Source organism: Mastigoproctus giganteus, chromosome 4 (genome assembly GCF_048544385.1).
Source record: "Mastigoproctus giganteus isolate SK-2022 chromosome 4, ASM4854438v1, whole genome shotgun sequence".
Lineage (NCBI taxonomy): Eukaryota > Metazoa > Arthropoda > Arachnida > Uropygi > Thelyphonidae > Mastigoproctus > Mastigoproctus giganteus.
In genome coordinates, this window is record NC_143578.1 from 39,388,951 (window position 1) to 39,412,392 (window position 23,442).

The window sequence follows — 23,442 nt, forward strand, 5'->3', positions numbered from 1 at the left end:
TCAGGAGAGTGCTAGGGCTACTAGTGCTAGCAGATTATGAGAAGAAGAGAGAGAGTAAAAAATAATAAAAATAAATAACTAGTTATTGAATTGCAGAAGCTTCTAGGATGATCCTCCTTCTACGCTTGAATACCTCTGCCGCAAAGTGCTGTAGTGCACCTAAGTTCCTTTTGGAATGGACAAGGAGTTCTACTTGGTCAGGAGAAAATCCCAAAATTGCTGCCTGGAGTTGTTGTCTATGGTCCTCGTAGATAGTACATTCAAAGAGTAGATGTTCCCAACTCTCGACAGACCCACAGAAACAGAGGTCAGTATTTAATAGACCTAGTTGGTGGAGTTTCTGGTTGAGAGATCCATGTCCAGTGACCAGAAAGGATGTTTCCATGCTGATTGAGAACCACTTGTTGACCGCTTTGCTGGTTGCGAATGTGACATCCGGTATAAATTTTTTCGTAACAACGCCTTTTTTGGTCGTGTCCCATCTTGTCTGCCAGAAATTGATTAGCTCGTTATAGCAACGAGCTCTTTCCTGTTTGGTATCACTGTCCAGGTTGAGTTCAATATCCAGTATTTCAGTTGGGATTCTTTTCTTCAGATGGTAGGCAAGTCCTCTATAGATAAGGAATAGATCCAGGGGGATGTTTCCAGTTATTACTTGCAATGCTGCAGTTGGCACAGTTCTACAAGCACAATGGGTAGCAAGAATAATGCTTCTCTGGATGGAGTTAAGCTTCTGTTTGATTTTGCAATTGGTCGCTCTGTGAAACCATGCTCCTGCAGCATACGTGGCGATAGGTAAGAAAACAACTTTATAGTGTAACTGTAAGGTATGCTTAGAGAGACCCCAGTCGCTTCGGGAGATTCTGATAATTGAGGCAGAGAATTTTCTGATTTTGGCATATAAATGTTGCAAGTGTGGTAAGAAGGATAGCCGGTGATCAATAACGACCCCAAGGACGCTGGTCTGTATCACCAGGGGGAGCCATATTCCATCTATCTTGACCTGAGAGGGCTGCCGAAGATCCAGTTTAGTTTTAAAAATCATCATATTCTTGTGAGGATTGATGTGCAGTTTGTTAATCTTAGCCCCAGTTGGTAAGGTTAGTTAGTACTAGGTTAGCAGTATCTTCCAGAGCAAGTCTTGAGTGTCCGGAGACAACAATGGTAAGGTCATCAGCAAATGCAATGACCTTGGTGCGTTCAAATGATCTGCTTAGCCAATCTTGTAAAACTACATTCCAGATCAGGGGGCCTAGGACAGATCCTTGGGGGCAGCCCCTAAAGACTGGTCTCGTGACGTGCTAATGCTTTGTTTTCACCATAACTGATCTTGTGATTGGAATAAGTTGACAATCCAACAGTTGGTCCCACTGTGCAGTATTTAAAAACTGTCTGAGACCCCTGTAGTCACCCTTACGAAAGCAGAAGCTTTTCCCTTTACCCTTGCCAGTAGTTATGTCTTTAATCAAATTCCACATTAATACACTGTGATTGCTGAGACCCAATGGGTCTTTTACCTGCAGATTCTTAATGCCTGAAGATTTGCTGCTGATAACCAGATAAAGAATATTGCTTCCTCTTGTTGCCTCTCTAACATGCTGCTGTAGAAAATAAGTCATCCAAAAAATTCACAAGTCTTGCTAGTCTGTGAGTAAAAAGCCCACAAATTCTAGCCAACATCTGGACAGTTAAAATCCTACATTATGAGACATTCTGATTTACTGGCCCACTTTATTTCTGTGTATAGCTGTTTGGTATACTCATGACAGTCATTAGAATTATAACACCCTATTCTCAATTTTGTTTTCCCAGTGTTTATATCACACCAAACTGACCAAACGTTGCACTCATCACACAAGTCAACTGGATGCACTGCCTTAGATTCAATACGCTTCTCAAATAAGCATAACCCCTCCCCACCTCTCCTGTTCTGTCTTTCTTTCCTGTATACTACCCATTTTCAAATTCAGAATTACTTATGTCCGAGTAACACTATCTTTCCGCTATTCCTACATTGTCTGCATTTGATGACTTAATCAGTACTCCAAATTCATCGAATTTATTTACAACGCAAGCATTAATGTACATGCAAGTACACATGCAGATGTTCTTACTTTTAGTTACCCTAGCACAGCCTACGTATTTATTTGTTCCATGATGACCCACAGCAGGGCTCAAGTTCCCAGACACCTTGCTTACCAGATTGTTGCACGTACTGATAGTAGCCGCAGTGCAAGAATTACTTTCACCACTGCTGCGGCTCTAGTTTAGCTATTAGTCTATGCATCCCCCAATCTAGCAGTTTTCCAACCAGCCTTTCACTGCCTCAATAGCATCAGCAAATATTCTTGCACCTCTTCTATTCAAGTGTATCCCATCCCTGTAAAAACATTCTCTCCTGTTAACAAGCACAGACCAAACTCAGAAAAATGCTACCCAGTCAGCCTTGGACATGATTTCCAGGGCCAAATTGATTGACAAGGCTCTCAACATATGCTTCCTCCTATTGTGTCTGGGCAGAATTGCAGACACTTGCAAATTCAATCTTAATTTGCGACTTTTTCCCAACAATGCCCTGTACTTGTTAAGTGAGTCCTCAGATCACCTAGTCTTAATATCATTAGTGCCAACATGTACAACAGTATCACCTTCTGTGCCCTTAAAAAGTGATATCTGCTCTACAATGTCATCTACTTTTGCCCCTGGTAGACATACCCCCCGTCCTATTCCACCTATCCTTCATGACCAACATGCCTGACGTAGCCCAGTGGTCAGGAGCGAGAGTGCATAGCACGCGTTCCTTGAGTGGACCCGGGTTCAAGCCCGTGACTACTAAATACGATAAATATTTGTATTGACGATTTATTGTAAACTCTACTGACTTGGTTGTCGTGCCGGAGTATAAACAGAAAATTTATTTATTTCTTGTTTTCTGACAATAGTCTGACTGAAAATAATCATTTCCTTTGGGACCAGTGCATTCTGCCTGGGAGATTGCTGCTTTGTTGCCTGATGCACAAGTGTGAGCTCTGGCAATGAGTTGGACAGCTGAGAGCTTGATGGACCCCACCATTTTAATTCCTTCGAGGGCATATACCGTACTCTTCAAGCTCTTATAAACCCATCAGAATGCTGAGTTGGCACCTAAATTCTTCACACTCTCTGCACCTAGCACACAAAAATATCCCCTTTGGCTGGATCATGTCCTGTTCCAGAAAGATTTGCAAATATTTTACAAGTTGCACATTTTGTTAGGCTGTGATATTAGCATTAGTAAAGGTACATGATTCAAGAAAGCAAGCATACGAATAATCAGCCAGGGAAAAAAAAAAAAACCTCCTCATTTCACACATCCACTCACTCCAAATGTTTGTCTAGTTCTGCCTTGAATCTATTTAGGCTATCAACTTCTATAACGACAGACAGAAGTTTGTTCCAGCAATCAACCACCCGTTGGCCAAAGGCAAACTTCCACACATCTATTCTACAACTGTCTTTCCTTAATTTGAATTTATGTCCCCTCAGACGATTAATCTGGGCAAGAGGAAGAATCTCATCAGCATTGAGCATGCTCAAACCATTCAAGGCTTTATAAACCTCAATCAGATCACCTCGCAGGTGCCTAGTCTCCAGAAGCTGCAATTTGCAAAACTTAAGCCTTTCTTCATAAGAACTCCTCTGTTCCCTTCACCAGTCTTGTTGCCCTTCTCTATACTTGTCCTAGCAGCTCTACATCCTGAAAATGAGGCCTCCAGACCTGTATACAGTACTCAAGGTGTGGCATGACCATTGCCTTATACAAGGGGATAATCACCTCCTTATCCCTGCTAGAAAAATTCCTGTATATCATTGACAAGTCACCATGAGCTACACTTGCAGACTGTCTGCACTGCTCTGAAAACTTCATATTTGACTGCACAATTACCCCCAGGTCCTTTTCATTCTCTACCACTGTCAGTGTAGTACCATACAGTTGATATGTTACTCTGGGTTACTGCTTGCCATATGCAGTACTTTACATTTGTCAATGTTAAACTTCAGTTGCCACCTCTCAGCCCATCTGCTCAACGTTTCTAGATTCTGTTGAAGCAGCATACTGGCATTAGTGTCATTAACAACCCTGCAGACTTTTGTATCGTTTGGAAACTTGGACATTAAGCCCGACATACCATCATCAATATCATTAATAAATACAGAAAACTACAATCTGACATTCATTTACCCAACCATGAACCCAACACCAAACTCTAGGGGACTCCACTAATAACATTAGTCCATGAAGAGCAGCGCCCATTGATTACCACCCTCTGTCCTCTCCCACTCAACCATCCTTTTATATGGTGCCTCCATAGCCAGGTGGGCAGGAGCAGCAGTGCGTAGCACACGCTTCTTGATTAGACCGGGGTTTGAGCCCGTGACCACCAAATACGAAGGATGCGGAAAGGTCAGGGAATGACCACCACATATCTCCGGAGCAATATGGCCTTAGTTGCTAATGCTCCTAAAAATAAAAAAAAAAACCATCCTTTTATCCATTCTAACAACTTGCCCTTAATACCATTCTACTCCAATTGGTACAGAAGTCTTCCATGCACAACAGTGTCAAAAGCTTTCCTGAAATCTAAGTATATGATATCAAAATTATTGTAGTAGTAGTGGCATGTGAGGCAAGAAAGCATGTGTATGAGCTTATGCAGCATCAGCCAAAAAAAAAAAATCACATCATTCCCTCCAAATGCCTGTCCAGTTCCTCCTTAAATTTATTCAACCTATCAACTTCCACAACGACAGATGGAAGTTTGTTCCAGCAATTAACCACCAGCTGGCTAAAGGCAAATTTCTGCACATCTATTCTATATCTGTCTTTTCTTAATTTGAATTTATGCCCCCTTAGGTTCGTAATCTGAACAAGTGGAAGGAACAAGAGCAGCACCCATTCATTACCACCCTCTGTCTTCTCCCACTTAACCATCCTTTTATCCATTGTAGGGGCTTAGAGAGGAACAGGTATCCTGTGTGTTATCAGACACTCAGCCTAAAACACTGATGGATCCAATATCTCTCTATTACAGAAGATTTAGGAGAAGTCCGGTTGGCCTGCCTCCCTAAAATCCACTCATGCACACCTTCTCGATGGTAAGCCCTGTTATGTCACTTAGGTGGCAACGAACGTGTAGAGTGGTTCTCTTCAAGACGCCTGGTCAGCGTGAAGAGGAAAAGACCAAACCCTCCAGCATGAGAGCACAATACAAATGGCCCTCAGTCCCCAGCAGCTTTCACTCTCCCTCTTATGGCAGCGAGAGGATCAGAGTGGAAGCAGAGGGTGATAAGAATCTCTGGGTACGACCAGGCTGCCATGCACGGAAACTGAACTTGGCCTGTTATAACGTACGATCACTCATCGGTGAAGACAGGATATTAGAGCTGGAAAAGGAATTAGAAAATGTGAATTGGAATATCATCGGTTTGGCTGAAACAAGAAGAAGAAATGAATCACTTATAAGTTTATCAAGTGGAAATCTGCTGTACACCAATGGAAACAGTGAAAGAAACCTCACTGTTTCACACAGTGAAACAGTGAGGTTTCTGGTCCATAAAGATTTTAAAAACAACATTTTGGAATTCAAAAGTACATCACCAAGGGTGTCAAGGCTAATACTCAAGATTTCTAAGAGGTACAAGCTAAAGATTATAATGATTTATGCACCAACATCAAGCCATGATGATGAAGAGGTTGAAGAAATGTACACCGAAATTGAGAGTCTTCTAGATGAGCAGAAAACCCACTACACTATTATTATGGGGGACTTCAATGCTAAGGTTGGAAAAAGGCAAAACAGTGCAGAAAGAGGAACTATAGGAAATTTTGGAATTGGTGAAAGAAATAAAAGAGGTGAAAGACTTGTGGAATTTGCAGAATCTCAAGGACTGTCAGTAATGAACACTTTTTTCAAGAAAAGGGTGAACAGAAAGTGGACATGGAAGAGTCCAAATGGATTAACAACTAATGAAATCGACTTCATCCTCACTAACAGGAGATATATTGTGAATGATGTTACCGTCCTGAATAAGGTAAATGTTGGAAGTGATCACAGAATGGTAAGATGTACACTTGATATAGATGTAGGAAAGGAAAAAACTGACTCGAGTAAATAATACAAAGGTCTTTGAGATAACAGAGGAGGAGAAAAAGCAGTATGTACTGGAACTTAAAAACAAGTTTGAGCTTCTGCAGACTGCTCAGGACCAAGATATCGACGAGGAATATTACAACTTTCTGAAAGTGATAAAGCCCAAGAAACCTATAGGGAAACAGAAATCCAAAGAAGAAAAAATTAGTCAAGAAACACTTGTCACGATGAACCAAAGATGACAAATGAAGAGCAAGAAAAACACTGACAGGGAGAAAATTGAGTATACTGAGTTATGCAAAGCCATTAGAAAGAGACTCAGAGAGGACATAAGAAGATTTAACACAAGAAAAGTGGAACAAGCATTAAGGGAAAACAAAGGATTTAAATCAGCCATGAGCAGTAATACAGAAAGACAAATGATACTGAAACTGAAGAATAGCGATGGTGTACTTATAAACAGCAGAGAAAGCATAATTGAAATAGCAGAAGACTACTATAGAGAATTATACAAGGAGCGAGGGAATGATACCAGCAGTGGGGAAGATGGATTGCAAAGTAGCAACACATACGACATACCCGATATTCTTCCTGATGAGGTAGAACATGCATTGAAGAAAATGAAGAATCGGAAAGCCCCGGGGGAAGATGAAGTTACTGTAGAGTTGTTAACATTGGGAGGAAGAGACATAACACAAAAACTGGCAAGGCTCTTCAAAAAGTGCATTAGAAAAGGTGTGACGCCTAAGCAGTGGAATAATGCAATCATAGTTTTGCTGCATAAGAAAAGAGATAAATCAGAAATTGGAAATTATAGACCAATTAGCTTGTTATCCCACATCTACAAGTTGTTCACAAGGGTCATTACTAACAGATTAGAAAGAATACTTGATGAGAATCAACTGAAAGAGCAAGCTGGCTTTAGGACAGGATTCTCAACTATGGATCACCTTCATGTAATATCACAGCTAATGGAGAAAGCAAATGAATATAAAACACCATTATGCCTGGCATTTGTGGATTATGAAAAGGCATTTGACTCCATACAGCATAAGGCAATGTTTCGGGCACTGGAAAGACAAGGCATAGATACCCCATATATTATGATTTTGAAGAAAATATATGAGAGTGCTACCTCCTTTATTAGACTAGACAAAGACAGTAGCAAATTTAAAATTGAGAAAGGAGTTCGACAAGGAGACATAATATCTCCGAAGCTGTTTACTGCTGCCCTTGAGGAAGCTTTCAGAGGATTAGACTGGTCACAGAAAGGAGTCAATGTGAACGGAGAGTACCTAAACCATTTACGATTTGCAGATGACATGGTGGTTATAAGCCACGATCCCAAAGAATTAGAGGAAAATCTTAATCAGTTATGCACAGTTAGTTAAGATTTTGGACTAAAGATGAATATGGCTAAAACAAAAGTAATGATGAACAAGTATGCCACGGAAAGGGAAATAATGATTGAAGGAGCAGTAATTGAAAAGGAGGAGTCATATAGTTATCTGGGACAAGTTATTAGCTGTAATAATGGTAAATGGCTGGAAGTCAAGAGAAGAATAAATTTTGGATGGATAGCATTCAGGAAATATAGTCACATACTGAAGGGCAATATCCCAGTTTGTCTGAAACGTAAAATAATGAATCAATGTATACTCCCCACCATGACTTATGGAAGCGAAACTTGGGCACTCACCAAAAGAATGGAAGAGAAGCTGAGAACTACACAGCGAAGAATGGAACAAATTATATTGGGAATCAGACTGTTAGATAAGAAGAGAAACACATGGATTAGACAGCAAACTCAAGTAAAGGACATTCTTATCAAAACTAAAGAACTAAAATGGTCTTGGGCAGGACACATAGCTCGAAGACATGATGACAGATGGACTAAGAAAATAACAGAATGGTATCCAAGAGGAGCTAGAAGAAAACCTGGAAGACAAAGTCGGAGATGGATAGATGAAATTCATGAGTTTTTGGGTAGTAAATGGATGGCCAGTGCTCAAAACAGAAGGAACTGGAAAGTTGCTGGAGAGGCCTTCATCCTGCAGTGGATTGAAAATGGCTGATGATGATGATGATATCCACTGTAGCAACTTACCCTTAATACCATTCTGTTCCAATTTGTACAATAGTCTTTCATGCGCAACAGTGTCAAAAGCTTTCCTGAAATCCAAATAGATGATATCAAAATTATTTTTTGCATCCAGTTTCTTTGTAACCACATCATAATATCCTATTAAATTTGTCAGACAAGACTTTCCCTTAACAAACCCATGCTGTGTCTGAATTATTGCTGCAGTCTTGTCTAGATGATCCTGCAATGCATCTTTAACCAGTGACTCCATTATTTTACCCGGAACAGAAGTTAAACTAACTGGTCTGTAATTACTCGTGTCACCCTTCGATCCCCCTTTGTGAACTGGGGATACATTTGCACATCTCCAGTCCGTGGGAACCTCCCCTGAGTCCAAGGATGCTCTCATAATTATGGCCAAGGATTTGCTTAGTTGCTTTGCCGCCTCCTTTAATATAACTGGATAGATCCCATCCACCCCAGGTGCTTTTCTTATGTTTAACTTCAACAATTTCTCCTCCACTTTGCTCTCAGTTATTACAAAATCATTAAGTATCCTGCTACAATTTGATAACCTTCTGCCATTTCCAAACCTTAATAACTCCTCATGTGTGAATGTAGATGCAAAATACTCATTCAGTTTGTTTGCTATCTGAGCAGGATCATCAACAGTCGAACCATCGATGTTAAGTGGACCAATCAAATTCATCCCCTTCCTTTTAGAGTTTATATAAGTAAAGAAATCCTTGCTGTTTTTCTTAGCATCTTTTGCCAAGGATTTCTCGTGATCTGCCTTCGCCTGCCTAACCTCCTTTGTGACCTGATTACAGACTAGCTTATGTCTGCCATAGGCTTCTGAGTCGCTTGATAATTTATATGCATCCCATGCATTTTTCTTCTCTGTTACGAGTCTCATTAGTTCATTAGATAACAATTTTGGCCTACACCTTGAACAATATTTCTTAATAGGTATGAAACTTTTAGTAGCTTCCACGATTAATTCCTTGAATGATTCCCACTTAGAATTTACTGTTGGTAACATCTTCAGTTGGTCCCACTGTACAGAATTTAAAAACTTTCTGAAACCACTGTACCAGCAATCAACCTCTTGCTGGCTAAGGGCAAACTTCCACGCATATATTCTGCAACCGTCCTTCCTCAATTTGAATTTGTGACCCCTCACGTGTGTGTGTGTCTGGTCTGAGCAAGAGGAAGAATCCCATCAGCATTGAGCTTGCTCAATCCTCAAAACACATCAATCAGGTCACCTCAGAGATACCAGAAGCATACTGAGTTATAATTGGGAGTTAAATGATTTTGTGATAGGAAGGAAAAGTGGAAGAGAGATTATTAGAGGTAAAGTGAATAAAGTGACAGGGGCTGGCAGATTCTAATTATATTAAAAGAAGCAGCAAAAGCAGTAAGCAAACTTCTGCCATAATTCTGAGAGCATCTTTGGATTCAGGTGAGGTCCCTACAGGTTACAGATGTGCCAATGCCTCTCCTATTCACAGAGGGGGGGGGGGAGATCAAAGGGCAAAGTGAAGAATTACAGACCTGCAAACTTGAGTTCTGAATGATGATGGAACCACTAACAATTAATGTAGGGAAAATAATGGAGTCGAGAGTTAAAGAAGCAATACAGGAACATCTTGATAGAAATACAGTTATACAGCAATCACATCATGCATTTAAGGGGATATTTTGTTTAATCTATCTGCTTGGCTACTATGATACAGTAACAAAGGATATGGATGCAAACAATAATTTTCACATCATATTAAATTTATATCTAAGTAAATGATCACCTATCTATATGATTACACCTATACTTAGATTTCAGTAAAGCTTCTGATACTATTCCACAGATAAGAATACTATACAAACTGGAGCAGTGTGGCATTATGGACACTGTTTGGGATAAAAGGATGGCTGAGTGGCAGAAGACAGAGTGTGGTTTAATAACCACACCCATTAATATGGACACTGCCGTTCTTGGACTAATTTTACTAACAAATCCTTTAGGGTTCAATGCTTGGCCCTTTATTATTTTCAATATTTTTTAATGATATTGCTGATAGCATATCAATGTCTAAGTTTGCTAAATAAAAAGATTGGCAGGATGTTTAATAACAGGAATCAAGGCATACTACTGAAACAAGACCTAGAGAAATTAGTTAGCTGGGTTGAAAAGTGGCAATTGAGGTTCCACATCAATAAATGCAAGGTACTGCACATGGGTAGCAGTAATTCCAGAATAACATACTATTTGGGTAGTACCACACTAAAGATGGTGGAGAATGAAGAAGACCTAGGAGTAATTGTACAATTTGGTCTGCCAACAGGGACAAGATGATTATCCAGTTGTACAAGGCAATGGTTAGGCTGCATCTTAAGTGTTGCATACTGTTCTGTAAACCTTATTTTAGGAAGGATGTAGATCTATTGGAATGAATGCAGAGAACAGCAAAACAAGGTTAGTCAGTGGCACAAGAGGGCACTCTTACCACAGAAAGATTTTAGTTCTGCAAATTGCAGTGTCTGGAAACTAGGCACCTACAAGGGGACCTGAGGTGTTTAAAGATTTAAATAGATTGAGTAAACTAAATGTTGATGGCATCCTTACTCTTTTTCAGATGACATATATAAAGGGGGACATTAAATTGAAAAAGGATGGGTGTGCGACATAGATTTGCAAAAATTCAGCCAGAGGGTAATTGATTGTTGGAGCAAACTCCCATCTGGCATTGATGAATTAGCAGTTTGCATGGACAGATGACAAGCAATTTACAGCTCTATCCTTGCTTGCCGAGTTTTCCCTGAGAACTGGAATAAGTACGCTGTAATTCCAATGCCGAAAATTACAAAGCCTAACCTTGTGGAGCACTATAGGCCAATATCTACTGCATCTACCCAGTTAAAAGTACTGGAGAAAGCTCTGTTGTCAAAGTTGTCGAATCAGATACTGGCTGGGCAGCCTCAATAAATTCATTATTCAATAACTACAAGATCAACAATAACTAACCTCCTCACAGTTCAAGCCACGATACTAAATGCTTTCCAAGCCAGAAAGGAAATTGCAATAATTTATGCCGATATAAAAGCAGCCTTTGATAGTCTGGATGTACATGCCTTACTTCATCTGCTCCAACACGCCTTCCAAATAAAAGGAAATTTGCTGAAGTTCCTACAGGCCCTACTTACTTGTCGGTCCATTTATTACTGCACAGATAGTCAGATCCTCCAACACCAACTCCATGCAGGAGTTCCACAGGGTGGAGTTTTATCTGGACTCCCCTTTACCGCCATGATGATACCGTTCTGCAACGGTAGGGATGATGTATGCACTTATGCAGACGATATTAAGATCCTAACACCCATCCAACCGTCCATGAACCATAGGGCATTGTGTGAGCAGATTAATTATAAGCTTCTGAACTTATTCGTGTACTTAGACAAATTTGGCTTGGCCATAAATTCGCAGAAGACTAATCATGGTGTACTCGTCATCCCAGTTGTCGAGACGCATAGAGATCTGGGAGTAACTTTTGATACTAAACTTACGTTCAAGTCTCATATTGACCTGATTGTAAAGAAAATGAACTACTTACGTTGGGCAACAAAACAGCACCTCTTGCACATGAAACAGACTGCAACAACCGCATGATATTTAAGAACCACAGTGTATTCGGCCATTTTGTATGGAGCCGAATTGTGGGCATCAGCCACCCCTACCCACATTAGGAGAATATATGCGAGTGAATTCTGGCTGCTGAAGTGGGCAAACCATAAGCACCATCTCCCTCAACAGTTAAGGACCACGCAGCTCTCTGAACAGCTTAAACTGCAGCGTTTACCAGACATCATTGCCTGGAAACGATTAATAACTACAATCAAAATGATGACTGGCACGATATCATCACCATGCTTCTGGCAGCTTTGTGAGTGGCACATCCTGCCATCTGCATTAAGAGGCACAAAATCCTGAGAATGAAGGCCAACAGGTTTATACCCGCCAGTGCGTTAGAATCAATTCAGTGCCTAACACATATCGGAATTGACCTACTAAGGCTCATAGAAGATCTGAAATATAGGAAACAAACCGCAGTGTGGCTCGCTAAGGCTACTGTTGCCTAGTAGTTGTGTGAATTTCTGTCAAGAACTGTGTGTACGCAATTGAATAATGTATATCTTGCACAAGTTGATCAGTGGATGTGATGTTAAGATGAACTTTTGTATTACAATTGCCAGGACTCTAGACAGAAATGTAGTGAAGAGTAATGTAGTTTAAATGTCATCTTTTTGTGTATATTTAACCTTTCTTGTATATTTTAGACATTCTTTTATTCACATTTTATGGTAATCCCCTGGCATTTTCTGCCATGAAGGGAATTTGTCACTTACCAATGTACACCTATATTTTAAATTTGGTAGGACAAATAAAGATTTATTTATTTATTTTTTTTTTTTTTGGATGATGTTATATATGATTGCTTCCTTGCATCATTTTTATTGCAAAAAGTGATATATAAAAAGGGAAATAAGCTAATGTGGAATTACAGAGGAATTTCACTGTTTAGTGTAAGTATTTTCAAAAAGTGAATGTAACCACACGGAGAAGAAAAGTCAAGTTTTAAGCCAAATGGAAGATGTCATTTTAAAATATCTGCACTAACACAAATCACAGAAAAGTCATGGGAATGTAATAGCCTGTATTTATAAATTGTTGTCTTGAAAAGCATATAACAAAGTAGCTAGAAACTTGCCTTGCAAATTTAAGAAAAAAATATGGCTGCAAGGAGAATCTTTTAACAGAATAAAACATTTTTATAAAAATGGCAAATCTACAGTGAGGATCGAAGCACTGGAAAATGGTTAAGATTAAACTCTGAATGATGCCTGAGCTGCACTTATCACCACTTCATTTTTTAATTTTCATGGGCTATTTCATTTTTGTAATTTTCATTTCATTTCATAAAGAATCTAAGTTACAGAGATTTAGTGTGGAAAATGTAAATATTGGATCATTAATATATGTGGATGATGGGCTGTTAAATAGTGGCTCGCAGGATTTTCAAGAATCTGTGAATATGTTGTAAACAATTTGGCATTAAAACTAGTTAGACAAAAACAAAAACTATGAAATTTGGGAGAGAAGGATAATTTACTTTACTTAGTAATAACCTTATATACAGATCTGAAAGAATTAATAATATATGGGATGATCAAAACTCATGTAATATAACTAATACAGTCAGTCCTCATATAACACAGTAGTTGTGTTCCTAGAAGCCCTTGTGCAATGCAAAATCGTGCAATACAATATAAATAACAGGCCTTATGGGAAAAATAGGGTTAGGTACTGACCACTCAAGACTGAACACAATTAATAATTGTAATAAAATATGTATTTTATTGCAATTATTACGTAATAAAATATTGCTAATGCTTTTGATTTTATCGTATGCAAACTTGTTCCTGATCTCTTGTTTGATCTTCTATCCAAACAGATAACAGATGTAACAGTTAGAATCTCTTCCAATTCTTTATGTCTTGATCTAATGGATTTTGTTACACTTTGAGTTGTTCCTGATAGAAAAGTTGCTTTTATTTTCTCTGCATTCTTTCTAATTGTTCTCGGTGTTGCCTCATTTAGGCCTGTAGCATGCACAATATCATGTTCTTTCATTCTGCCCAAAGTGTTTCACAATTTTTCATTTTTTGAAAATATTTTCTTTTTCTCTCCAAACCTGCAGTATCTTCACCAGCACGCTTCCTCTTCACACTTTTTTCAAGTATATTACTCATTTTTAAGGAATAAAGCTCTATTACAGTAAAAAAAACAAAAACAAGGAGGCACGCTTGATATACACACAAACAAAGCAGAATGCACGTAGCAACTGAGTAAACCAATGCAGTAAGCTTTCAGATGGGGTGATTCCGCCATATTCAACTACCATTTCTTGTAAATGCAAAATCGAATCGTGCATAAGTGAATTTGGTTTGTGTTATACGCAACATCGTACCCCTATTTATAAATTGTGTATGATCAAATTCGTGTAATGTAAACACATGTTAAGCGAGGACTGGCTGTACATCAATTAAAAAGAAATTAAACCTGAACAGAAGCCCTGTAAATGTTTAGGAAAGCCAGCTTTGCATTCATCAGTGAAAATAACTTCAAAGAAAATATTTATATACAATAAAATTACAAACTGTTTCATTCACTGACTGCAGCACAGCTCAAGTTCAATGAAGTATAAACTCTTAATCCAGGTGGTGGGTTTGACTGAAGATTAACTTTAACCAAGCTGAGGCAAGTTATACTACTTGATGTGTCACTCATGCAGACATGAAGCTACAATTCTAGACACACCTGCAAGACACTCAACACTCACAGTTGAAGGTTTGGTTCTGTTGCCAACAGAATCAAAACTAATACTTCTGTTTTGTTCTCATTATGTCACTGTTAGACTCCATTTTGGAGATTCCACTTATATTATTTACTTTGGCATCAATTTTCTGTATATTTACCTCTAAAATCAAGTTTCCCATTTATGAGATCCAAAACAACAATGAACAATAACCTGAAATACACACCCCTTATTAAAATTACTGAAACATAAACCTTTAACTGTTTGAAAAAATGTATAATTTGTTGTTTCCACTCAATCTGTCTGGGATGAAATTGGTTTTTATATTCCTCCCCAAAAAATTGATTACACTCTTTCCACACTTTCCTCTGTCACATTTATAAACAGGTTTGACCCTGACCCAATTTTCTAGTATAAGTACCTGAATTATGCTGTTAATATAATTCTTAGCTTATAATATTTCTGTTATTGTTATGTTTTATGTTAACACATAATTAAAATTTTTTTTTCCCTATATGTTTATTTATTTATGATGTAAATGAAGAATTAACTTAATATGCTCTGTTATTCTTAATGTAAGTCCCTCTTGTCTATGTGCAGTTCAGGACAGGTCCATACATATATGTTTACACACTCATTGTAATTTATGTTTTGGACATCACTAAGCTAATATTATTATTATTATATGCACATAGGCAAACCAGCTAGCAAAAAGTAAACAGAACAAAACACAAGTTACAAAAAAAAACTACCATTTTTCAAACAGTTCAATTCAATTCATATTTACTTAAAGTAGCTCATTTGTCCAACTGGAGTAATATTTACTGGAACTGATGGATTCAACAAATAGACATCAGGCTGATGATTCCAAGCAGCTACACTTCCTAAGCTATAGTGACACTTATGATTGATACCCTAAAAACAGATGATATTTATTTAACAAATACATATATATGAAAAGTTAATACATATTAATTGTAATATACTATTATTGTGTTAGAAATCTCTTTCCAAAGTTTTTGCAATTTTTTTAAGGGTGAACATATCATAAACCCAATGAGGGGAAGGAGGGAAAGACTGTTTTAATTAATAATGGACTTTTATTTAATAACACCTATACTGCAATGGCAGAATTACTGTTGCATGGAAAGAAAATCATACTTGCATGCACACATCATGACAAATCACATCCCTAGAGTATGTGTGCGTAAATTCTATGAGAATATTGTATATTTTATAATCACAAAGCAAACACAACAGGAATTTTTTTTTAACTTGCCAAAAATTACTCATTCAGTGATAAAGCTGTTTTAAGTGTACCAATTAATCTGAAATTACTCAAACAGTAAACACACACATTGGCATCCTATTCACTTTACCAGAGACTAGCTCTTAATGACAAAAGATGATGTTAACAATTATCACAAAACACCAGCTGCTATAGCTGCAGGTTTTCCATGGAAACTCAATCATTTTAACCATTCACTGCAGCCCACAAGCTTCTGATAAGAAAACCAAATGCATAATGTCACTAAAGTGGGTAAAGGCACACCAAACTTGGACTGTGGAATTCAATGGAAATTGGCTTTCTAGAGTGATGCATCATGCTACGCATTCTCTTGGTATCCACCAGGAGAATGCGTAGCATGATGCATGAAGCAATGCTTACTACCTGAGTGTGTTATTTCAATTGTGAGGATAGGCAGAAGAGGAAGTGTCATGGTTGAGGGCATTTCTTGTGATATGGACTAGGTCCACTGATCACAGTGCACAAAACCATAAATGCTGCATCTCACAATGATGTTCCCAACAATTGTGTGCCCTAAACTGTAACAATTTTATGACAGAGAACCTTATGTTTTCCAACAACACTCCATGTGAAAAATTAAGGATTGTGAAATGCACAGTTTTAAGAGAATAATGCTACAGTGCCTAACACAAAGCCCTAATCTCGACATCTTTGGGATCAACTGGAATACAGAATTAGGCAAGGCAAGAAGACAATACAGAATTAGGCAACCCTCTTCATTAGTGGTGCTCACAAATGCTTTAAAGGAGAGTAAAGCACAATGCTGCCAGTTTTACTAAAACTCAGTAGAACATCTTCCATAATGCACTAAAGCAATCATTACAGCCAAAGGTGGGCCAACATGCTATTAATTTCTTGAAATAAATACATGTTTTGTTTATAAATTACAAGTGTTCTGTGACTTTTGATAGGAGAGTATACAGGGTGATTCACTACCAGTGCGACAAACTTGCAGGAGGTGTAGGGGGCACAAAGACGAATTGGAATCACATAGCATTGCAGGGTCCGAAATGCCTTCGTCATGCGGTAGAGGACATTGAACGGGAGGTCGTGTGAACAGCGATCCCGCTGGAAGTCAGCTTTTGCAAACCGTTTCTGTTGAAGAAACCAAGTAGCAAAAGTCCTCCAGAGTGGATAATTCGCAGGCTCCAATGATTGGACGCGTTGCAGATGGTATGAACTCATTTGGTTTGTTGACAGTATCCTCCATACAGTGGATTGGGAAATACCCAATCGTTGGCCTATCACTCGAGTACTCGTACTCGGATTGTCTTCTGTAAGACGTAGGACATTCTCCTCATTGTCTGGCGTCCTCGTCATTCGCTCTCGATTCATGGTACCTCTCGTGAAACAACCAGTCTCATCATACGATTAAAATCATATGACGAGGAGCACGCCTGTGCGGGAAACGTTCCTAGTACAAGCGCAGAGCGGCGCGCCCGTTACAGTCCGCAGCTCCATATGCGAGGTGCATGTCGGCCAGTTCAACGTTTGAATACTCGTCCATCCTACTGCCTCGGGAACCAGTTCGCAAATGTTGACTTCCAGCGGGATCGCTGTTCCCGCGACCTCCCATTCAACATCCTCTACCGCATGACGAAGGCATTTCGGACCCTGCAATGCTATGTGATTCCGATTCGTCTTTGTTCCCCCTACACCTCCTGCAAGTTTGTCGCGCTGGTAGTGAATCACCCTGTATGTGTGTATATATATGTGTGTGTATGTGTGTGTGTGTATATATATATATATATATATATATATATATATATATATATATATATATATAACAGTTAAGCAGCAAAATAAGCAGAAAAAGGGAAATAGCAAAAGTTATAGTATGTCTAATGCTTCAAAACACGCAGTGCAGCAATAGAGGAAGCAAAAGGATATAAATAATGTGTGGTTTGTAGAATAAATAAAGTGTCTGTGAAAATGGAAATGAAAAGTGCACAAGATGCCAGAACTAAGAGAAGTTTAAGGGATAGTAGAAAGTGGAAGTGAAGTAGTGGTTAAACAGGTGAAAGAATTTGAAAAACCTAGTGTAAAAATGAACTGGAACTGAGGGGAAAAAAAATATATATATATACAAGTAAATAAATAAATAACACCCTATTCAGATATGGGAGGGCAATTTTAGCAAAAGGTCGAATCAAGGGATGGCAAATATGCAGAATCTGAATATAGTAGATGAAAATATGATACATAGCCAGGAAATTCATCAGGGACTACTCCTGGCCGTGTATCAGGCACTGCACTTCCAAACTTGTCTGTTGTATTCGAAAAAGGGGGGCTAATATGCGGCCTTTTATCGTAATACCTTGTCTACTAGTATTACGATAAAAGGCCGCATATTAGCCCCCCTTTTTCTAATACAACAGACAAGTTTGGAAGTGCAGTGCCTGATACATGGCCAGGAGTAGTCCCTGATGAATTTCCTGGCTATGTATCATATTTTCATCTTGCTAAAATTGCCCTCCCATATCTGAATATAGTGTTATTTATTTATTTACTTGTATATATATATATATATATATATATATATTCCCCCCCCCCCCGCACTCAGTCCCAGTTCATTTTTACACTAGGTTTTTCAAATTCTTTCACCTGTTTAACCACTACTTCACTTCCACTTTCCACTATCCCTTAAACTTCTCTTAGTTCTGACACCTTGTGTACTTTTCATTTCCATTTTCACAGACACTTTATTTATTCTGCAAACCACACATTATTTATTTATATATATATATATATATACACAGGTAGTTCTCGACTTTACGAGTTTATTCGTTCCTAAAGTGCGCACATAAAGAGGGAATTTATTTCCCGTAGACATAAGGTTAAAAATAGGGGTTACGTTCTCAACAATGAAATTAGTTAGCTAATTAGTTTATGTTTAAACAATGATTGATTTATTGAATGAAATGAAAACGTAGCCTGTAAAATCAAGCAAATTTTAATAATAGAGAAATTTTTTATGACAAAAATGTTAGTAAACTTATAAAAATGTTTAAAATTTTAAAGAATGTTTATTCTCCTTCATCATCGACTAAATGCACACTTGTTGGTTTGCTGCACAAGGAGTAGTCTTCTTCAGAAATGCTTAAAGAGGCATTTGTTTCCGAGATAATCTTTTAATTATAAATTTCACAATTGCATGCATAAGCATTTTTTAACGGCATACGCAATTACAACTAACACAATTCGCGTGGAGTAACAAGTTTACAAAGCTTAAAAAAAAGGAATGAAGAGAAGATTCTGAAAATTTATTTATATTTTTTATACGATTGAAGATTTCAGTAAAGGGGAAACACATTTCACCATAATAATGTAAAAAACCACACAATTCCAGCTATTGGTATTTTCGCAAATGCAAGAAGATCGAGTTTACCACCCGTTTATAATTGATTGCGCTAACAGAAAAGCCCAATAAATCGGAAAGTGAAAATTGTTTTTACTGTTTTATGGTCGTGACCTCCAGAAATGTGCTTTAGAAAAATATCACAAACGCATTTAAAATTGATTCTATTCTTATAACGGAACATATGATAATGATGAAAGTGTAGTGCATTTTAATGATTTGAATTGGTAACTAATACAATTTACAAATGACCTTTTATAAGGCTCACAACCTTTTATATGGCCTTAAGGTCATGCTTGTGACCTTAAAAATGACATTTTAGAGAGATAAATAGCTTAGTTATACAGTGAAAATTTCAACTTTCAAGATCTTGAAACGAATTATCAAAAAACAGTATGTTACTGGGTTCACATTACAATATTTTAACGATACGATGGTGTCTCTGGAACTGATTAATATCGTGTATATATATATAAAGTGAAAAAAAAAAGTGGAAAGAAAGTGAGCGAGATAGAGGGTGATAGAAGGGAGATAGGATAAAAAGCAAGTAACCAGCTACTTGCTTTTCACTATGTTTTCAAATCTCTTTACCTTAACTTGTATTAGACTAATATGTTATATGTTTCTAGAAATTTTTATCAAATTCTGATTTTCACAATGTCAACTGTAAAGTTCACAATCCATTTTCTAACCCCCCCCCTTTTAATCCTTGTAATTTTTATTTATGTTTATGCCTTTTACCTTTTGACTTGTGGTTTACATCAGAAATGAAGACATATGTTGCTATTCTGCTTGCAATCCCGAAAGCGGATACCTGATGAGAGGCTGGTTTTGTAAGTAGTGTGGCAACATCTTGTCGATTTTGTAATTATTTATTTCTTATTATGCATATTTTATTAGTTATCTTCTAACTCCCTTCTATCACTCTCTATCTCCCTCACTTTCTTTCCTTTTTCTTTTTTTCCCCGCTTTATTGTCTATGCTCTCCTTAGGTTTGGCATTTGCTGCCTTCGATTATAGACTACTTCTCCGTTTTTCTATCTTCTTATTTCCACTTACTTGTTATTCTGTTCAACATACATATACATATATATATATATATATATATATAAATATGTGTGTGTGTGTGTGTGTGTGTGTGTGTGTGTGTGTGTGTGTGTGTGTGTGTGTGTGTGTGTGTGTGTGTGTGTGTGTGTGTGTGTGTGTGTGTGTGTGTGTGTGAGATAAAATTAATAAATCTTTTGAAAAGTGTGAAGATGGAGGTGTAAATTACACAAAATGCCAAAACTAATAGAAGGAGAGTAGAAATTGAAGATGCTGAAGGAGTGAGAAAGAGAGAAAGAATGTGAATATCCTATATGATATAATGAATTAAGCAAAATTATAGACTGAACTGACTGGATAGCCAATTAGATAGAAGGGCACTGTAAAGCAAAAAAATGATTAAATTAATATATATGAAGTAATAGCAAGCATCAGATAAGGGTGGGAAATTTTGGTTATAAGTTCAAGAAAGGGGTAGAGCAATTATAAAATTAAAATCTGATGTTAGCTAAAAATAAATATTGATACATAATCAGGTATTTCATCAGAGAATACACCTGATCATGTATCAAAAACGGCATTTTCATATTTGTCTGTACCTGTGAAAGAAAAGAAAATTTAAAAATAAAACTAAGTGAGAGCAAATAGGGTGATAAAGCAGTAGAACTTCCACAAAATTATGGACAAGGTAGTTCCAATGTGTGTATGTTGTAGAAAAAATAAATTAAAGTAAATTAAGAAGTAAAATTGTAATAAAATTAAAATAAGTGCTTACAGTGTAACCTAGATACAATAATATGTGGTTATAAGCGAATAACATGATTTAGAATAAATTTAGGGAGAATATGTATTTGAAGTTAATGCAAGCAAATGGTATAAGGCAAGGGAGTGAGTCAAGGAAAAGTTTTTGATACATAATCAGGTGTATTCCCTGATGAAATACCTGATTATGTATCAATATTTATTTTTAGCTAACATCAGATTTTAATTTTATAATTGCTCTACCCCTTTCTTGAACTTATAACCAAAATTTCCCACCCTTATCTGATGCTTGCTATTACTTCATACATATTAATTTAATCATTTTTTGCTTTACAGTGCCCTTCTATCTAATTGGCTATCCAGTCAGTTCAGTCTATAATTTTGCTTAATTCATTATATCATATAGGATATTCACATTCTTTCTCAAACCTTCAGCATCTTCAATTTCTACAATCCTTCTCCTATTAGTTTTGGCATTTTGTGTAATTTACACATCCATGTTTGCACTTGTCCACAGACAATTTTATCTCACATATATTAACTTTTGTATCCTTTGCTGCTGCTTTGTGCACTTAGGTGCAAATGTCATATTTTATTTTTATCTCTCTGTTACCACTACTTTTTGCCCCATAACCCCAGGGGCTTATATCTGGTGAGTATGGGCTTGGCAAACCCAGGATCCTGAGCTGGATATCATCATTCTTCTCTTTCTCTGTGATTCCTCTCTCTCTCTCTCTCTCTCTCTCAGGGTAACTCAGAATTTTTTTTTTTTTTTTTTTTTCTGGCTGGTGCAGCATAAGCCTCCTTGCACCATATGGCTAATAATAATAATATATTATTTAAACTTTAAAATTAGTGGATAGGGCTGAAGAAATAAAGCAATAAAAAAATATCAACAAATATTAGTGGCTGCTTTCACATATCCAACAACATGTTACCAAGAATATAATGTTTATTAAGTAAAAAAGGAGGGAGGCAGGATGGAAAAGCAAAGAAACAAGGAGTAAAACTGTTACACTATTAAACACTACTAAAACTGTTTATTTTCAGTTTCTTATTTCACTTCACTCTCCTGTAGGCAGTTTGGCTTTGTGTATAAGTGCTTAAGCTTTTCTTATTTTATTTCTTTACTGCATTAGTGCTTCTGTCGTGCATATTAGTTTGGTGAGCTGAAAATTGTTTGTCAGTCAGTCACTGTCCACTGCAATGATTAGCACTGCATTCAAAATGCAGTATTTTCCACAGCTTTTGTTGTCCAGTATCCCTCTGACAAGATTTAACTCAATGATCATCTGTCTTCTATTTTGGTTGTTTATTTCATCATTTTATGGTTGGTTTACTGTAACTTATTTGTGATATTTTGCATTTTTTTGGTCTCAGCACTAGCTAAAGGGTGCCAGTCTAAATTCATTCTTTATTAGCACATAAATTTGGCTACATTTGCCTCCTATCTTAAATATTCAAATATTATATATTTTTAGATACACACTCCTTTTTCTCTCAGTTTTTTTTTATTTTCTGGCATTTCATTTATTTGTTTTGCTTTTGCAGTTGGTTTATTGCACCTTGTTGTCATATTCCACATTTTTTTGGCCTTGGCATTATTAAGAGAATGCCAGTCTAAATTTCTTATTTATTGGCACGTAACCTTGGCTTTGTTTGCCTCTTTTTAATATGTTCAAAATATCTCTAGATACATTTTTTTTTTTTTCATCTTGGTTTAATTACCACCTTCATTTTACTACTTATTTCTTCACTTTTCTCTGTGCTTTTCCACCCTACTTCCCTCAATTTTGAATTAATAAACATTCTATATAAGTTGTTTACACATATATTGATTTTTGAGATGAACTGGAAAGACCACCACCAAGGACTCACTTATTCATGCATCTACAGTATTTATTTTATTATTAAAATAAATTACCAAAACAAACTAAATGTTATCTGCTACCAACAAAATTCTTCATTTTATATCTGGAATGAAAAAAAAAAAGGTGTCAGCAGATTAATCTGGGACAATTCCTATCAATGTAAAATGTAAATTTACAGTGGAAAATTTATGACAATGATTCAAGGTGTCTGATTTTCCTACTTGGTAGCAGGAAAGTTAGACATGTTCAAAGCACAAACTTCACAATCAGCTAATCTCTAGATTTCTACTCAATGTACATCTGGCAGAATCAATGACCAGTCAATATGAATAAATTATAAATTACAGCAAAAGCTTCAAAAGATCTTGTAGGCTCTATTAACTAGAAATTGACTAAGAGCCCATTAAATTTTGCTATTCCGTCAACTGGCAGCAGCATCAATTCCAAGAGTTCAAAAGCCCATGTGTTTCTCCAAATGGCAACAAGAGGGAGCAAAGTTGCTCCCTTTGT

The 23,442-nt window shown here is 37.2% G+C and overlaps 1 protein-coding gene across 1 annotated transcript in view; it reads right to left on the bottom strand.

The window, feature by feature from the left end:
- LOC150086638 (post-GPI attachment to proteins factor 6-like) overlaps positions 1-23,442 on the bottom strand; it is a 176,137-nt gene that overhangs the window by 99,605 nt on the left and 53,090 nt on the right. Inside the window, exon 5 of the mRNA XM_090371488.1 lies at positions 15,376-15,503. Coding sequence (XP_090227614.1) covers positions 15,376-15,503 — 128 coding nt within the window. The remainder of the gene's footprint in view (positions 1-15,375; positions 15,504-23,442) is intronic.